This window comes from Gracilinanus agilis, chromosome 3 (genome assembly GCF_016433145.1).
Source record: "Gracilinanus agilis isolate LMUSP501 chromosome 3, AgileGrace, whole genome shotgun sequence".
NCBI lineage: Eukaryota > Metazoa > Chordata > Mammalia > Didelphimorphia > Didelphidae > Gracilinanus > Gracilinanus agilis.
The window spans coordinates 511158053-511172734 of NC_058132.1; the positions used below are offsets into that span (position 1 = coordinate 511158053).

General features: G+C 33.4%; 2 protein-coding genes across 2 annotated transcripts; both read left to right on the forward strand.

Moving 5' to 3' along the window:
• Positions 1–5162: 5162 nt before the first annotated feature.
• On the forward strand, positions 5163–5624 carry ASDURF (ASNSD1 upstream open reading frame). Its single transcript, XM_044667169.1, has 2 exons — positions 5163–5458; positions 5502–5624. The coding sequence occupies exons 1-2, from the start codon at positions 5312–5314 to the stop codon at positions 5538–5540; spliced, it is 186 nt and encodes a 61-aa protein (XP_044523104.1). The 5' UTR covers positions 5163–5311; the 3' UTR covers positions 5541–5624.
• Positions 5556–7598, forward strand: LOC123239845 (asparagine synthetase domain-containing protein 1-like). The gene has a single exon (XM_044667168.1). It carries the CDS (start codon positions 5622–5624, stop codon positions 7524–7526), a length of 1905 nt encoding a protein of 634 aa, XP_044523103.1. The 5' UTR covers positions 5556–5621; the 3' UTR covers positions 7527–7598.
• The last annotated feature ends 7084 nt before the right edge of the window (positions 7599–14682 follow it).

A 14682-nucleotide genomic window follows, 5' to 3' on the forward strand; every position in this document is an offset into this window, starting at 1 on the left:
GAGAATACAACTAAAGATACTAGGAAACCAACATATTAAAACATCTCAATTAGACACCAACATAGAAATCCTGAAAATCAAAGAAAAGATTAATAATCCTGAAAACAAAACCAAAAAATAAAGCTAAATCGCTACATAAAACTAGGAACTGTTTTTATTTTTTAAAACATTAAAGTAAACTATTTCCAACTGCTACTTAAAAAGAAATAAAAAGAAAACCACATTGTCAATATCAAAACTGAGAAAGGAGAATTTACAAAAAATGAAAAATTAAAGGATATTATTATAAACTGTTTTGTCCTCATATATCCCAATAAAACCAATAATTTAAGTGAAATTAATGACTTTTTAAAAATATAAAATACTCAGATGAACAGAATAAGAAATAAAGAATTTAAACAATCCATTTTCAGATGAAGAAACTGAACAAGTTACTAACAAAATTTCAAAGATACAATCCCAGGACAACATGAATTAACAAGTGAATTTTTTAAACATTCAAATAATAATTACAATGTAAAATGAGCAAAAAAAAAATCTTACCAAATTCCTTCTAAGTCACAGATATAATCTGGATATATGAGTCAGGGAGAGTCAAGCAGAAAAATAAAAACAGCAATATCTCTAATGAACACAAATTTAAAATTTTAATGAAATATTAGCAAAGAGGATAAAATATATGAGCTATGATAGTTTGTATTTGCTCAGTAATGTTGGGTTGGTTTAATATTAGAAAAGCTTTAAACTGATGTGTAACATTAATAAAAAACATTTTAAAGCATATTATTATAAAGATAGTTACACAAAAATCTATTGACTATATATAACACCTATTTCTGTTAAAACATTAGAAAATATAAGCATAAATAGACCTATACTTGAAATCAGAGTTAGCATATATCAAAAATTAAGAGCTACCACTGTGTAATGGTAATAAAAATTAAATTAGAATCCTTTCTGATAAAATCAGGGGTAAAACAAGGATGCCCACTTTTATTCAACAAAGTACTAAAAATGTTGACCATACCAATGAAAGGAAAAGGAAACTGAGGAAAAAGCATAGATAAGAAATAATTATCATTTTTTTGCAGATTAAGGTGATGTACTTAAAGTATTTTAAATCTTCACCTAAAACCTAATTGGAACAATATGTCAGCAAATTTGCAGAATATAAAACAAATCCTCAGTCACCAGCATTTCTAAAAACATCAATGAATACTAGAAGAAAGTGAAATATGCCATTTTAACTAACTGTAGAATGCATAAAAATCTTGGTAATCTTTGTACCAAGATGCACATTGAAACTATCTAAATATAACTCCAAACCACTGTTTATATAAAGACAGACCTAAATAATTGAGAAAATACTAATTTGTCCTAAAGAAAATGAACCAATGTAATATAAATGATAATTTATATAGCTTAATTTGCAAATGTAATGATATATCAATCAAACTATCAGAGTATTATCTTGTATGAACTAGAAAAATGATAATGAAATTCAGAAGGAGTCAAAAAAGGTATAGTATCTCAAGGGAAATAATGAAAAGAACTAGGGAGAAAGGTAGACTAGTAGAGCCAGATTTTAAACTATATTGCAAAGCAATACTTCTCAAAATAATTTGGTACTGGTTAAGAAATAGAAAGAGCAAATGATGTAACAGATTAGGCACAAAAAATACAAAGGGAAATATATCTAAATCTCTAGTACTAGACAAACACAAAGATTCCAGCTACTAGGATCAGGACTCACTATTTTAAAAAAACAAAACAAACAACCCCTGGGGAAACTGGACAAAAGTATGAAAGAAAATGGATTTAGAACAATATCTTATATTTTGTATTATGATAAGCTCTAAATGGACTAATTATGTGGACTAGTTATAAAAAATCATCTCATAAACAAAAAGAAACATGGGGAAATTATCTATCAGATCTATGAATAGGAGAAAAGTTCTTAGTTTTTGATCAAACAAGGGATAAAGAATATCTAATAAAATAAAATAGATAACTTTAAATACACAAAATTTAGAAAGTTTTATAAAAATAAGTCCAATAAAGTTGATATTAAAAGGGACACAATTAACTGGAAGAAAGTCTTTACAACAAGTTTCTCTAATAAAGGTCTCATTTCCAAGATATAAGGAACAGATTCAAATTCATAAGAATAAAAGCTTTTCTCACATTAGTAAATGATCTAAGAATATGAATAGGCAGTTCTAAAGGGAAAAAAACCCAGGCTATCTATAGTTATTTTTTAAAATCATCCAAATTATGACTAGTTAGAAAAATACAAATTAAAGCTATTCAAAATTTCCATCTCACACCCATAAGATTGACAACGATTTAAAAAAAATGAATGAAAAATATTGGAGTGCCTGTGGAAAAACAAACAAATTGATGTATTGTTGATGGAACTGTAAATGGGTGTGACCTATTCTGGATAGCAATTTGGAATTATACAGAAAAAGCTTTTATACAATTTAGTCTTCCCTTTGACCCCACTATCCCAATATCCAAAAGGTATAGAAGAAAAGGAAAAGATTCTTTATGCAAAATTTAAATATCTATGTCTATAAATTTACAGTAGTTCTTTTAGTGGTGGGAAATAAACTCGAAATTAAAAGTATCTGGGCATTATTTAATGTATACCATAGATCGTTAGAAAGGAAATTTCATAGAATTTAGAGAAAAGGCTCTCATTGCCTAAAATACTACAAAATGAAGTTGGCTAGAAGGTATGATGATTTCAAGAAAGAAATTCTTACCACAGGAATACAAACAATTACAATAAAGGAAAAAAGAAACTCCTATGTAAGAGATGATGCATCTGTGCAGACAGATTTAAATGGTAAAATATTTTGTATAAAAAGCAGAAAAAGGAAAAGAAACTGAAGATAAATAAAAGAACAGCAAGGTCCTACAAGAAGAAATGATCATGATTAGGTTTAGAAATCATTGGAACAATGGCAAGAAGATGGGAGATGACAGATGTCTAAACAATGTAGAGAGAAAGGGGGAAATAAAAAGAAAATTGGTTGTAAGTAGATATGCTCAAGACTTTCCCACAGACAACAGCTGAAGGCACCTCCTGTTTGCATTAGGTCATTGTCATCAATCTACAAAATAAGAATCTTAGAAAACTAAGAAAAGAAAGCAGGCTAGTGTCCTTTTGTATACAATGACTCCTACGAATCAAATTATGCTCAGAATTTCTTGGTGTGGTCATGAATTATATACCACAGTTATCCACAAGAATGAGAAGAATGAGAACATTGCTTCTAGCACATTGGATGAGCAAGAGAAATTCTGTAGTGATCCAAAGGGAGCATCCTATGTTTGTTCACTGATTTTTCAGGGCATGTCACATATCTGGGGCAAAATGGAAAACTTCCTGAAACTTGTCAAACCTGGTGACTATTACTCACTACTGATGATTCATGTGGGAACAAATATTATTGCCAAAAGGAAACTAGAAAGCAGCACTAGGAATCATGAAGTCTTGGGCAAGAAACCAAATATTTTAGGGGCAAAGGCCATACTTTCATTGCTGTTGTGTGTGTGGTAAAGTGTTAAGAGGTCAGGAGAAAAGGAAGATTCATAAAGTAAGCATCTGTTGGGTTTTTTTAATAGAACTTGAAAAATAGGATTTAGAGAGATGCCTGGAATATAGTTTAAAGTATAGAAATCATGGAGTTTTGACCATGTAACAGGTAACCCAAAAAAGGTGAATGAAAGCAGTTTTCCTCACAAATAGCTTAAATTAAAAAAAATGATCTTAATGGTCTACATACAAATACACAAAGTTAAAGATAATAAACCAGATGAACTAGGGACCCTAAAGTATATAAACAAATATCTCAAAGGTACCACTGATAGAATGAAATTCATGAATACAATATGACTACAGAAGCATATAAACTATTAAAAAGAATAGATAAAAGGGTAGAGGTGTACCATTATCTTCTAGGATAATTATCATATATAAGATGGAGAAAATTTGGATGGTGATTGACAGAATAAGAAGTAGAAGCAAAATATCACAATAGTACAATATAGACTACCTGAATTAAAGAAAGAAATATGTAAGGAGAATAAGCAGAATATATGTCTGGTTTGGAAGCATTGTCATGTGAAAGGATTTCAACTATCTAATTATGTGCTTGAGTTGTTCATTATTCACTTTTTTTCAAGAGAACCAATGACATCACAGATGACATCTTGACTTAAGCATGAAATGGACTCGTGAGACAGAATTGTGCAAAGTTATCTCCCTCAGTCTCCCTCCCAGAATTATCAAAGTCCAGAGTCAAAACAAAAATCAAGAGAACTGGTGATGATCCGGGATGTGCTGAATGACCTTGACATCTCCAATATCTGACCAAGCTCTAAGTGTTTCACAGTACCTACTTCAGCCTCTGTCATGGCCATTGGGACAAGTTGTTCTCATCTGCCCATTCCACAAGGGGAAGTCCTCACATCCTTGGGATATACATATATATATATATTCCTAACTCACCTAAAGATTTGAGATTTTTTGGTTATCCTCAATCTGGTTTAGCTCACTTGCCAAGATGATTTTACTGGGATATGACCACCAGGCATGCTACAGCTTCTTGGAGCCACAGGTATGAGCAACCCTCAGGAATGAGCAAGTCAGAGGTGCTAGTCCTCCCTGAACAACCTACATGTGCTGAACTGCACTCCGATAAAGGCAAGGTTGATGATATTCTTATTCTTCAGGAGGTGCTGCAAGTGATAACAGAAACAGTGGTTTGGGACCCAGTTTTGAATAAGTAAGAAACAAATTGTTGAATTCAAGATGATAGGAATCTTGTTAGGAAATTACTTTTTCATCTTTCATTAACTTTTGATTAAAAAAAAGAAAAAAGCTGGACATATTCTGACATTCATCTTAGATATAGAGAAAGTAAGGTAAAAAGTACAAAAAAAAAAGAGGCAGAACTTTTAGACTAAAATTCTGCAATAAAATTCAGCCCAAAGTAGAAAAGAAACAATCAAAAATTATATTCTGAGGACACAATAATTGTAACGAAGAATAATGGGAGAATTTGACTAAAAAGATTAAAGTAGATAATTATGAGGTCATCAACTAACTTGAATTTTTTTAAAAATACATGTATAGCGAGCTAAACCGGTTACACACCGGAGCTCCTGGGAGGAAAGAGACTGAACGTAAAGCGGAGGGGGAGAGGGCAAAGTATGCCGAAGTTCTGAGGTAGCGCTTGCAAGTGGCCGTTTCAGCTTGAGGCACCCCCGTCCTGTAGATTTTCTCACAGTTGGGGCAGAGATGCCAGGCAGAGGAACACGCCGGGATGATGCCACCGAGCCCAGCACTTTCTCTAGTTTGCCCCTAAACAAGGAAGAACTGAACTCGAAGATTAAAGAACAAAAAGTTGTTGTGGATGAACTTTCCAACTTGAAGAAAAACAGAAAAGTTTATAAGCAGCAACCAAACAGCAACATATTCTTTCTTTCAGACAGAACAGAAATGCTCTCTGAAAGTAAAAACACATTAGATGAGTTGAAAAAAGTCCACCAGGAAATGGAAAATACAGAAAAAAACAAAATCAAGAAATAAGTTTGCTTAATTCTACATAATGTGTGGCATTTGTTGTTCAGTCACTTTATCTATTGAGCGTGGTAGGGATGACCTTTTGCATAAGAATCTACTCCATAATCTTAAACGAAGAGGACCCAATAGTAGTCAACAAGTGTTAAAAACTGATACTGATTATCATTGTTTATTTTCTGGTCATGTCCTTCACTTAAGAGGCCTTTTGACTCCCCAGCCTATTGAAGATGAAAGAGGGAATGTATTCCTTTGGAATGGAGAAATCTTTAGTGGAATAGATGTAGCAGTGGAAGAGAATGATACTCAAATTATGTTTAATCATCTTTCCTCATTTAATAATGAGTCTGAAATTATATCACTTTTTTCAGGTGTCCGTGGTCCATGGGCTTTTATTTATTATCAGGCATCTAGTCATAGTGTATGGTTTGGTAGGGATTATTTTGGTCGTCGTAGCTTGCTTTGGCATTTTAGTAATACAGGAAGTGGTTTCTGCCTTGCTTCAGTGGGTACCCAAGCTGCTGGAATAGTAAACCAGTGGCAGGAAGTCCCAGCATGTGGAATTTTCAGAATTGATCTCAAGTCCTCTGCCCTTTCCAAACATGTAGTTTTAAAATTGTATCCTTGGAAATGCATTTCTAGAGAGAATATAATAGAAGAAGTTGTCAGCAGTCTTAATCAGATTTCAGAGAGTTTGCCACCATTTGTATCCATTGAGATAAATGAAGCCAGACTTTGTCTTAAGACACCTGTTGCTCCACTAAATACAAGGTTGCCACAAGGTTCATTTGATTCTCATTGTATTCATAGTTCCAGTATCCCAGCTACAATAGAAAATCTTCAGATTTTCCTTAGAGATGAGCACATCAAGAAACAGGTTCATGAGTTAATTCATGTCTTAAGTGAAGCAGTAAGGAGACGAGTTTTATGTTTAACCAGGCCTGAAAGTCTGTACGTAAATGATGAATTTTCTAAAGCCTCTTCTAAGAAAGCAAATGTTGCAATACTTTTTTCTGGTGGCATTGATTCCATGGTTATTGCAAGCCTTGCTAATCGCCACATTCCTTTTGATGAACCAATTGATCTTCTTAATGTAGCTTTCATGACTAAACCTACTGGGCATAATGCTTTAACCAAAAAAAGTGGTAAACCAAAAAAACATCTTCAAACACTTTCTGAGGAAAACATTAAAGGACTTGCTACCCCAACTGATAATGTTCAGGACCAAAATTTTAATGTGCCAGACAGGCTCACTGGCAGAGCAGGATTAAAAGAATTGAAATCTATAAATCCTTTAAGAATTTGGAATTTTGTTGAAATTAATGTTACTCTGGAAGAATTACAAAGAATGAGACAACACCAAATAAGCCAATTAGTTTACCCCTTGGATACAGTTTTGGATGACAGCATCGGTTGTGCAGTCTGGTTTGCTTCTAGAGGAATTGGCTATATTATGAAAGAGGATGAAATGCAACTATACCAAAGTTCTGCAAAGGTAGTTCTTACTGGGCTTGGTGCAGATGAACAGCTTGCAGGATATTCTCGTCATCGTGTCCGCTTCAAGAAACATGGTCTAGAGGGATTGAATAAAGAACTAGAAATGGAACTGGACCGAATTTCTTCTAGAAATCTTGGCCGTGATGACAGGGTTATAGGTGATCATGGAAAAGAGGCAAGGTTTCCTTTCCTTGATGAAAATGTTGTCTCCTTTCTAAATTCTCTGTCCATTTTGGAAAAGGCAGACTTGACTTTACCCCGTGGAATTGGTGAGAAATTGATTTTGCGTCTTGCAGCTTTAGAACTTGGACTTACAGCTTCTACTGTTCTGCCAAAAAGAGCCATGCAGTTTGGATCTAGAATTGCAAAAATGGAAAATAATAATGAAAAGGCCTCTGAGAAATGTAGTCGACTCCAAGTGTTATCATCAGAATAACTCCTTGTTGAATAAGATATTCAAGTTGGAATGTACATATTACATTTATTGAATTATTACATAAAAATAAAATATTTTTCTATTACAAAAAAAAAAAAATACATGTATAAAAGTTAGAATGAATGGGTAGGTGAAGATGAATGCAAATTAATATTATGGTCCTGTAACTATAATACAAGGCATACTTAAGCTTAAAAAGATGTGAAGCTGGAAGTAAATATTCAAGTAGATCAATACATGAATTCCTTGAAATAATGAAGACTGCATCTGGCCAATCTATGTGACTCTTTTACATGTCCTTCCAGCACAGAGTCTATCTGTTAAGCTTGAGACATAACCTATTTTCTCCCAATACAACTAGGGTTCCAGTAGAATACTCTGTCACCCTGAGATTTTTCATTCTTGCCATACAACTGGTACATCTTTTAAAATTCTGATTCTTTTATGATAGTCTTTATTCCTACTCTTCTTTATTGACTATATGTTGTAGCCAGCTTACATCCAATATTTGTCCCTACATTGCCCTGTGAGTGATTATCATTGTTAAAATTCTTTGGAGACTCCAAAGTGATCAATTTTTTAAAAATGAAAATGAACAATTCTTACTAAGATGATTTCTGAACTCTTGGAATTCTTGTTGTAGTGCTTTGTACCTGTTACTATACTAAGAAATAATGGTGGCCAAAGTTGATACCTTTTGTTTTTTTGTCAACTTCTCTTTTTGGGAATCAACTATATATTTATGCAAGCAGATCAGAACTGATTTAATTGCTTGCAATGCTTTCATCTCATCCTTAGCCTTAATTCTAATTTGGTATTGATTTTTATATTTGTTATTAAGCAGTTAATAATTTTACTACACAAAGATAGCTGATTATAAAATAACATTCATATCAGTAATCATCAGATAATAGTTTTTGCCTCATGATTTAATCAATTTATTTCTTTTTATGAGCTATGTCCTGCATTTTCTGACTTTTCAGGAAGAAAGTATTTGTTTTTATATATATGTATATGTATGTGTATATATACATATATTTAATATAACAAAAGTAAATTTAATCAGCATCATGTGCACTCTTTACATGTATTATTCATCTTGCAAAACAATTTTCAAAAAATTATTACATCAGGTAAAACCTTTCATCTAATTTTCTACTAACATTGCCAGCTCCTAATGAGTTTGCACACAGCTTGGAGAAGACAAGACTGAGGTCACAATAATTGTATTAAGGCATTTAGAAAGAAGTGACCTTTTTCTGTGTGTTATGAGTATTCGTGCATTTCATGACTTTGATTTCTTGATCTCCAATATTTTATTACATAGTTTTCACAATGCTCACCTATGTCTAGATTTCCATTACAAAAACTGAGTATCAAGATTTTTGTTAACCTAGCTTGATCTAGTTCTCTTATGATTCCAGGCTACACTAATCTCTCTCACGTTGCTCTTTCCAAATCCTTTATTACTGATACTAAATAATCAGGCAAATCATCATGTACCCTTTTATATTTTTCTATAATCTTACTGCAATTTAGTTAATCATGCATTTATCAAGTGTAGATTACATAGAAAGCATTGCTAAGGTAGTATAAGTCATATAAATATAAATATCTCCCCGCCTTTAAGGATCTTGTGATATAGTAAAAGAAAGAAGAAATGAGTACAAATAAATGAAATATAGGATATTCTATGTTCACAGAAATTTTAAAAAATCCTAAACTTTTTTAATATGGCAAGGATTATACAGATCATTGTAGGGATGAGCAAGAATTAAAAACAAATTGTTTTTTGAATTGGAAAAAAATCTTGTATCATGTTTCTCTGACATGGATTTGGTGTCCAAGATATACAAACAATTAATATATGTAAGACTAATTTTAAGTTTTGGGTTAAAAAATCAAATTAAAAGGTAAATATGGTTGAAGTCTGGCTAGAGAAGAGCTTGTAAAATATCTAGGAGTGTTAGCAGACTGCCAAATACAAGTCAATAGACAACAACAGAAGTAGAAATACTAATATCTCAGGCTGAATTAAGATAGGGGTGTATGCTATCCAGAAATAAGGAGATGAGAGTTCCAATGTACTGTGGCCTTAGCAGATCACATCAGAAGAATTATAGTCATTTCTCAGCACTATATTTCAGAAAGGACATCAGTGGTAACCTTGAGAGTTTCCAAAGAATGGCATCCAGCATGTGAAAGGAACTGGAAATCATGTCATATAGAACAATTGAAGAAATTGTGGCATTTTTAGATTGGAGAATAAGAAGACGTAGAGGTATCAAGATGACTGCATTCAAGTGTTTTAATAACTATTATTTGAAAGAGAGCTTAATTTTTTTTTCTACTTGTACCCAAAGGACAGAATTTGGAAGTTGTAAACAGGCAAAGTAAGCCTTGAAGTAAAGAAAAAATATTCCAACAATTAGATAAACCCAAAAGTCAACAGTGAGTATGTTGTAAGTTTCCTCCTATTTGAAGTTTTTTGGTAAAAACTAGTTGACCACTTGTTAGGTATCCTTAATATTTCAGTCTGAAATTGGGACATACACCTCCCTTGTACTCACAAGACCTTTCTTGTTCTAAAATTTTATTTTGTTAAAAATTTCTGGATGGAAAATTTTAATACGGTTGTTCAAATGTATATGCATTAGTTCACCATGTAAATTATAAGCTCTTTGAAGTCAGGGCAACGTCTGTATGTCCCTTTTATCTCCTTTGACACCCAATGTATTGTTAGCCTAATTTCATCAGTGTGAATACTTCCTCCTGAAAAATGGATGACAGACTTATGCAGGTATTCTCTACTCGCTTTGTTCGTCCATCCTTTACACTGATCTCTTGCAGTTCCCTCTAAATCTCTTGATATTTGGTAGATATGGTTATGATGTGTGAGCTATATACATTTGTTATCTATCATTCTCACTACATTTCCTTTCCACTCATCATCCAGTGATCGAAGATTTTAACCTTTTTATGTCCTCATTGACTATTGCATTTACAATTAAAAGTTTATAGTCACTTCTTGCCATTTCATCAGAAATGCTTGGAAGTTTTATTTCATTAAAGCTCAATTTGTCATTCCATCCATTCCATATAGATAATATACTCAGTTTTGCCGGATAGATTATTCTTGGTCAAAAGTCTTTAATTTTCTCTTGTCAGGAACCTTTACTATCAGATGGGCAATTTTGGTCTTTCCTAGTAGATGTCAAATTTCTACAATCTGTTCTTAAACTCTTTTCTAATAAGGTAGAGTAGGAAGAATACTTGTTTTGGAGTTGGTGGACCCATATTCAAATCCTATCCTTGTCACTTACTACCTATGGCATCATAGTCCAGGCATTTTCCTTCTGACTCTCAATTTCCGCATCTGTAAAATGAAGGACATAAAACTGTGATCACTAACAGCCCTTCAAGCTCTACATCTATGATTTCATTCACTGAAAAAAGTCAGTTTATCAAAATGAAGAAAAGAAAAATTCTCTTCATTTGCTTGTCTTCTAGTTTCTTTCTAATTTTGTAAACTAGAAAATTGGATTCACTGTTGATTAATATTGCATGGATTTCATTTTTTTATTATTGCATAGACTCCTGTCAAAAATAATGGCAGAAAAACAAATGGAAAGAAAGGCCTTCCATCACATAAGTGTGATCTCAGAATATTGTCATTAAGCAGTGGTTAAACTTTGACTAGTAGAGCAACATGATTTTTATTTTAAAAGTCATTTTGTATACATTTATAGTAATTTCTGATTATCCAGTTCAGGGATTAACTCTATCCCCTATTTTTCTTCCTTTATTAAACTATTACTTGCCTTTTGGCCATTTTATTACTTGGTAACACTCGCAGATTGAGAGAACACAACCTTGCTTTCCCTGAAGATGAAAAGGCTCAAAAAAATCACTTGGGGAAGAAAAGCATCTGTTTTTTTCTACCTGGAATTTTACTACCTAAAGCCTGCATTGGCCTAAAATGACTCATATGCAAAAAAAAGAGGGAATCCCAGTTATAAACCTATTCACACATAATCGAAAAATGGACTAAGGGCAGAGACTCTTTAGTAGTCTCATTTTCTGGAACCAAGCAAGTCACAGCAAAGAGGGCTGTCCCAGGTATTCTCAAATTAATTAAATGTATGATGTATATGTGTTTCACTGTGCATGTGCATATGCTCATGCATGCCTCTGTGCTGAACTGAATTTCCCTGTTTTGCTAACTGTTCCCCCACACACACACACTCCTTTTATGGGATATGGACATAGACACCAGGATATGTGTTAGATATTCGTGGGAAAAAAAAAATTCCTCTAAAAAGAAAGATATGAGGAGAAGGTATACATCTCTCAGAAACACTCTCCAAGCAAAAGACCTTGCTCAAACCATAGAAAATGAAAGTAATCCAATAGGTATACCATGACTGCCAAAAAAAAAAAAAAAAAAAAGCATGCACTTCACAAATAAAACTCATTCTCTAATTAAACGCACTGACAACCTATAACAGGTAAAACTACTCTAGAAATTAAACTCAATGTGGTGCTACAGTTCAGAGGCGCCTGACTGCCTTTATTTAATCAACTTATCTAATGAAACTAAAGAACTAGTAGAATATCGAGGTAATAGATACCCTGGTGGACAGCCAAGTAAAAAGACCTTTCTCTGTGCCCTTGGGCAAGAAGCCCAGCTCCCTCCAGCAATAACCCTATTGGCCTTGTTTTCTGCAGTCACCTCTTGTTTTCTGAGAAGGATAAATTAGCCACAGAAGATGTATGATCAAGGTCAATAGGAAAATAAGGGACAATGAATGAGTGCTGGACCTGGAGTCAGGAAAACTCATCTTCCCGAGTTCAAATGTGGCCTCGGACACTTACTAGCTGTGTCACCCTGAACAAATCATTTAACTCAACTTGACTCAGTTTCCTCATATTAAAATGAGCTGCCAAAGGAAACCACATCAGTGCTTCTTTGCCAAGGAAATCCCAAAATGGGGTCAACAAAGAGCCAGAGACAACTGAACAACAAAATATTGGGAAGCAGCATGTTGCAATAGAAAAAGGTTCTTGTTTTGCAGTCAAATGACCTGGATTTGAATCCTGATTCTCCCATTTATAAGTCTCTGGAAGGATTGGGCAAGTTGCAACCCATTTGAGTCTCAATTTCTTCATCTGTAAAATAAGAGGGTTGAACATGATATCTAAGCTCTCCAATTCTAAATACCTAGTTCTGTGATCTATTTTAGTTAGTTCATCTTGCTGAAAAGAAGGTGAGCCTATTTTGCTCTATATAAACAATTTCCAAAATTGTTGGTGAGAGAGGGGCGCCTTAAGGCTAGAAATATGTTGGCAAAGTATAGATTCTCTTCTGTGGGTTTTGAGGTTTTAGAATATCTTTGGTATAAAATTGGATTGGGTAAAAATTGTAGCAACTAGAGGAAATTAAGTCTTTTTTTCATCCTAAAATATATTCCATGTAAGGGATTGGAATGGGGGATGGGGGAGTGTGGCATAATTGTAAAAATGCTTTATTTGGAGTCAGAGGGTATTTGTTCAAATCTGACTTGTGCTGGGGAAATTTGGACAATATTCTTTACATCCCTGGACTAAGTCTCTAAAATGAAGTGGTTGGAGGAGATAACCCCTAAAGACTCTTTCAGCTCTTAATCTATGTTCCTAAATGTTTTTGATACCCACATAATTTCAGATTTAATATTACAGAGGGGAAAATATTCCCAGCATTGATGTTTTCTCAAAGAACTAAATATCATATGGAAAAACAAAGTTCTACAGAAAGCTGTTTAGGAAATGCCAGTCTAGAGAATTCATTTATATGAATGCTATTCCACTAAAAATAGCACCTAACAGTGAGTATGCACAAAATGAGTTGGCTGTATTGGCAGAATAGTTTTTTGATTTAACATTCCCAAAGTAAAAAAAAATGTCTATATAGATTATTTTTAACACCTAGTCTTTGTAGTTCTCATTATTGTTCACTTGTGCCCAGTTCTTTGTGACCCCATGTAGGATTTTCTTAGCAAAAATTATGGAATGGTTTTCTATTATCTACTCCAGCTTATTTTACAGTTGAGGAAACTGAGACCAACAGGGTTAAGTGACTTGTCCAGAATCACAGAACTAGTAAGTGACTGAGGTCAGATTTTAACTTAAAAGCAGTCTACCAGACTCCAAGCCTGGCAATTTATCTATTTGTCACTTAGTTACCACCTAAACTATGCTGATATTCAGATTTTTCATAGATCTCTAATTAAAAAGGGAGTTCAATAATTGTCTTCTCATACATTATAAGCAATCCTCTTCACAATATGTCACCAACACATTTATTTCCAAGATGATCAGCATAATGCTCCATCTAAAGAAAAAAAGCATGAGGAAGAACCCATTTTCTAATAGATACATTAATTACTGGTATCCCAATTGAGTTGACATCCAACCTTGGGGTGGCATAAAGCCAAGATGCTATAGAAAACAACATCCTTATTTTGCTGTATAGATCTTCTGTGGTTTGGACAGCCAAACCTCAGGAAGGTTAAATAATTTGTTTGAGAGCAACCAACTATGAAATTATGGTTTAGGTCGGAAGATGAAGGTAGGACTTCAAACTTCTCTATCTTAATCACTGACTAGACTCTTCTCCTTCTCCATAAGTGGTAGTAGATTTTAATTAAGAAATCAATTATCACTGAGTACCTTTGAGTTCTCCCATTTTTGAAGTGCTTATCAAACCTGTCACAGTCAAGCAACCTACCTATTTTTAACCCAAACTCAAGTATCCTTAGAAATCTCACCATATCTTTGAGTGAACTCCAATGGAATTATTTCCAGAAGAACTGATTTAAATGGACACAGAGTACTTCAGCTCTTTCCCTTAAAGATATATAGTTTATTTCTAAGTCACTGGAAGTTGATTCCACTTTGCTTTATTATTTTATCAAATGCAGAGTGAAAGAAGACTTTGCATGGCTGTCCAGATTTATTTCCCTTGAACACAAAACAAGTGCTCCTTAAGTGACAATTATCATTGTACAATATTCCAGAAAAGAGAATGATGAAATGCAAAATTAGATTATTTGTGGTGTGAGTAGAGAAATGAAGATAGGTAAGTAAAGTATTTTGTAGGTAGAATCAACTAAGATTA

Bases quoted from the DNA above. Each gene is read 5' to 3' on its own strand.
- ASDURF (XM_044667169.1), top strand. From the start codon at position 5,312: ATGCCAGGCAGAGGAACACGCCGGGATGATGCCACCGAGCCCAGCACT. The intron at 5,459-5,501 runs GTTTATAAGCAG...TCTTTCTTTCAG, and splicing joins ACTTGAAGAAAAACAGAAAA to ACAGAACAGAAATGCTCTCT.
- LOC123239845 (XM_044667168.1), top strand. From the start codon at position 5,622: ATGTGTGGCATTTGTTGTTCAGTCACTTTATCTATTGAGCGTGGTAGG.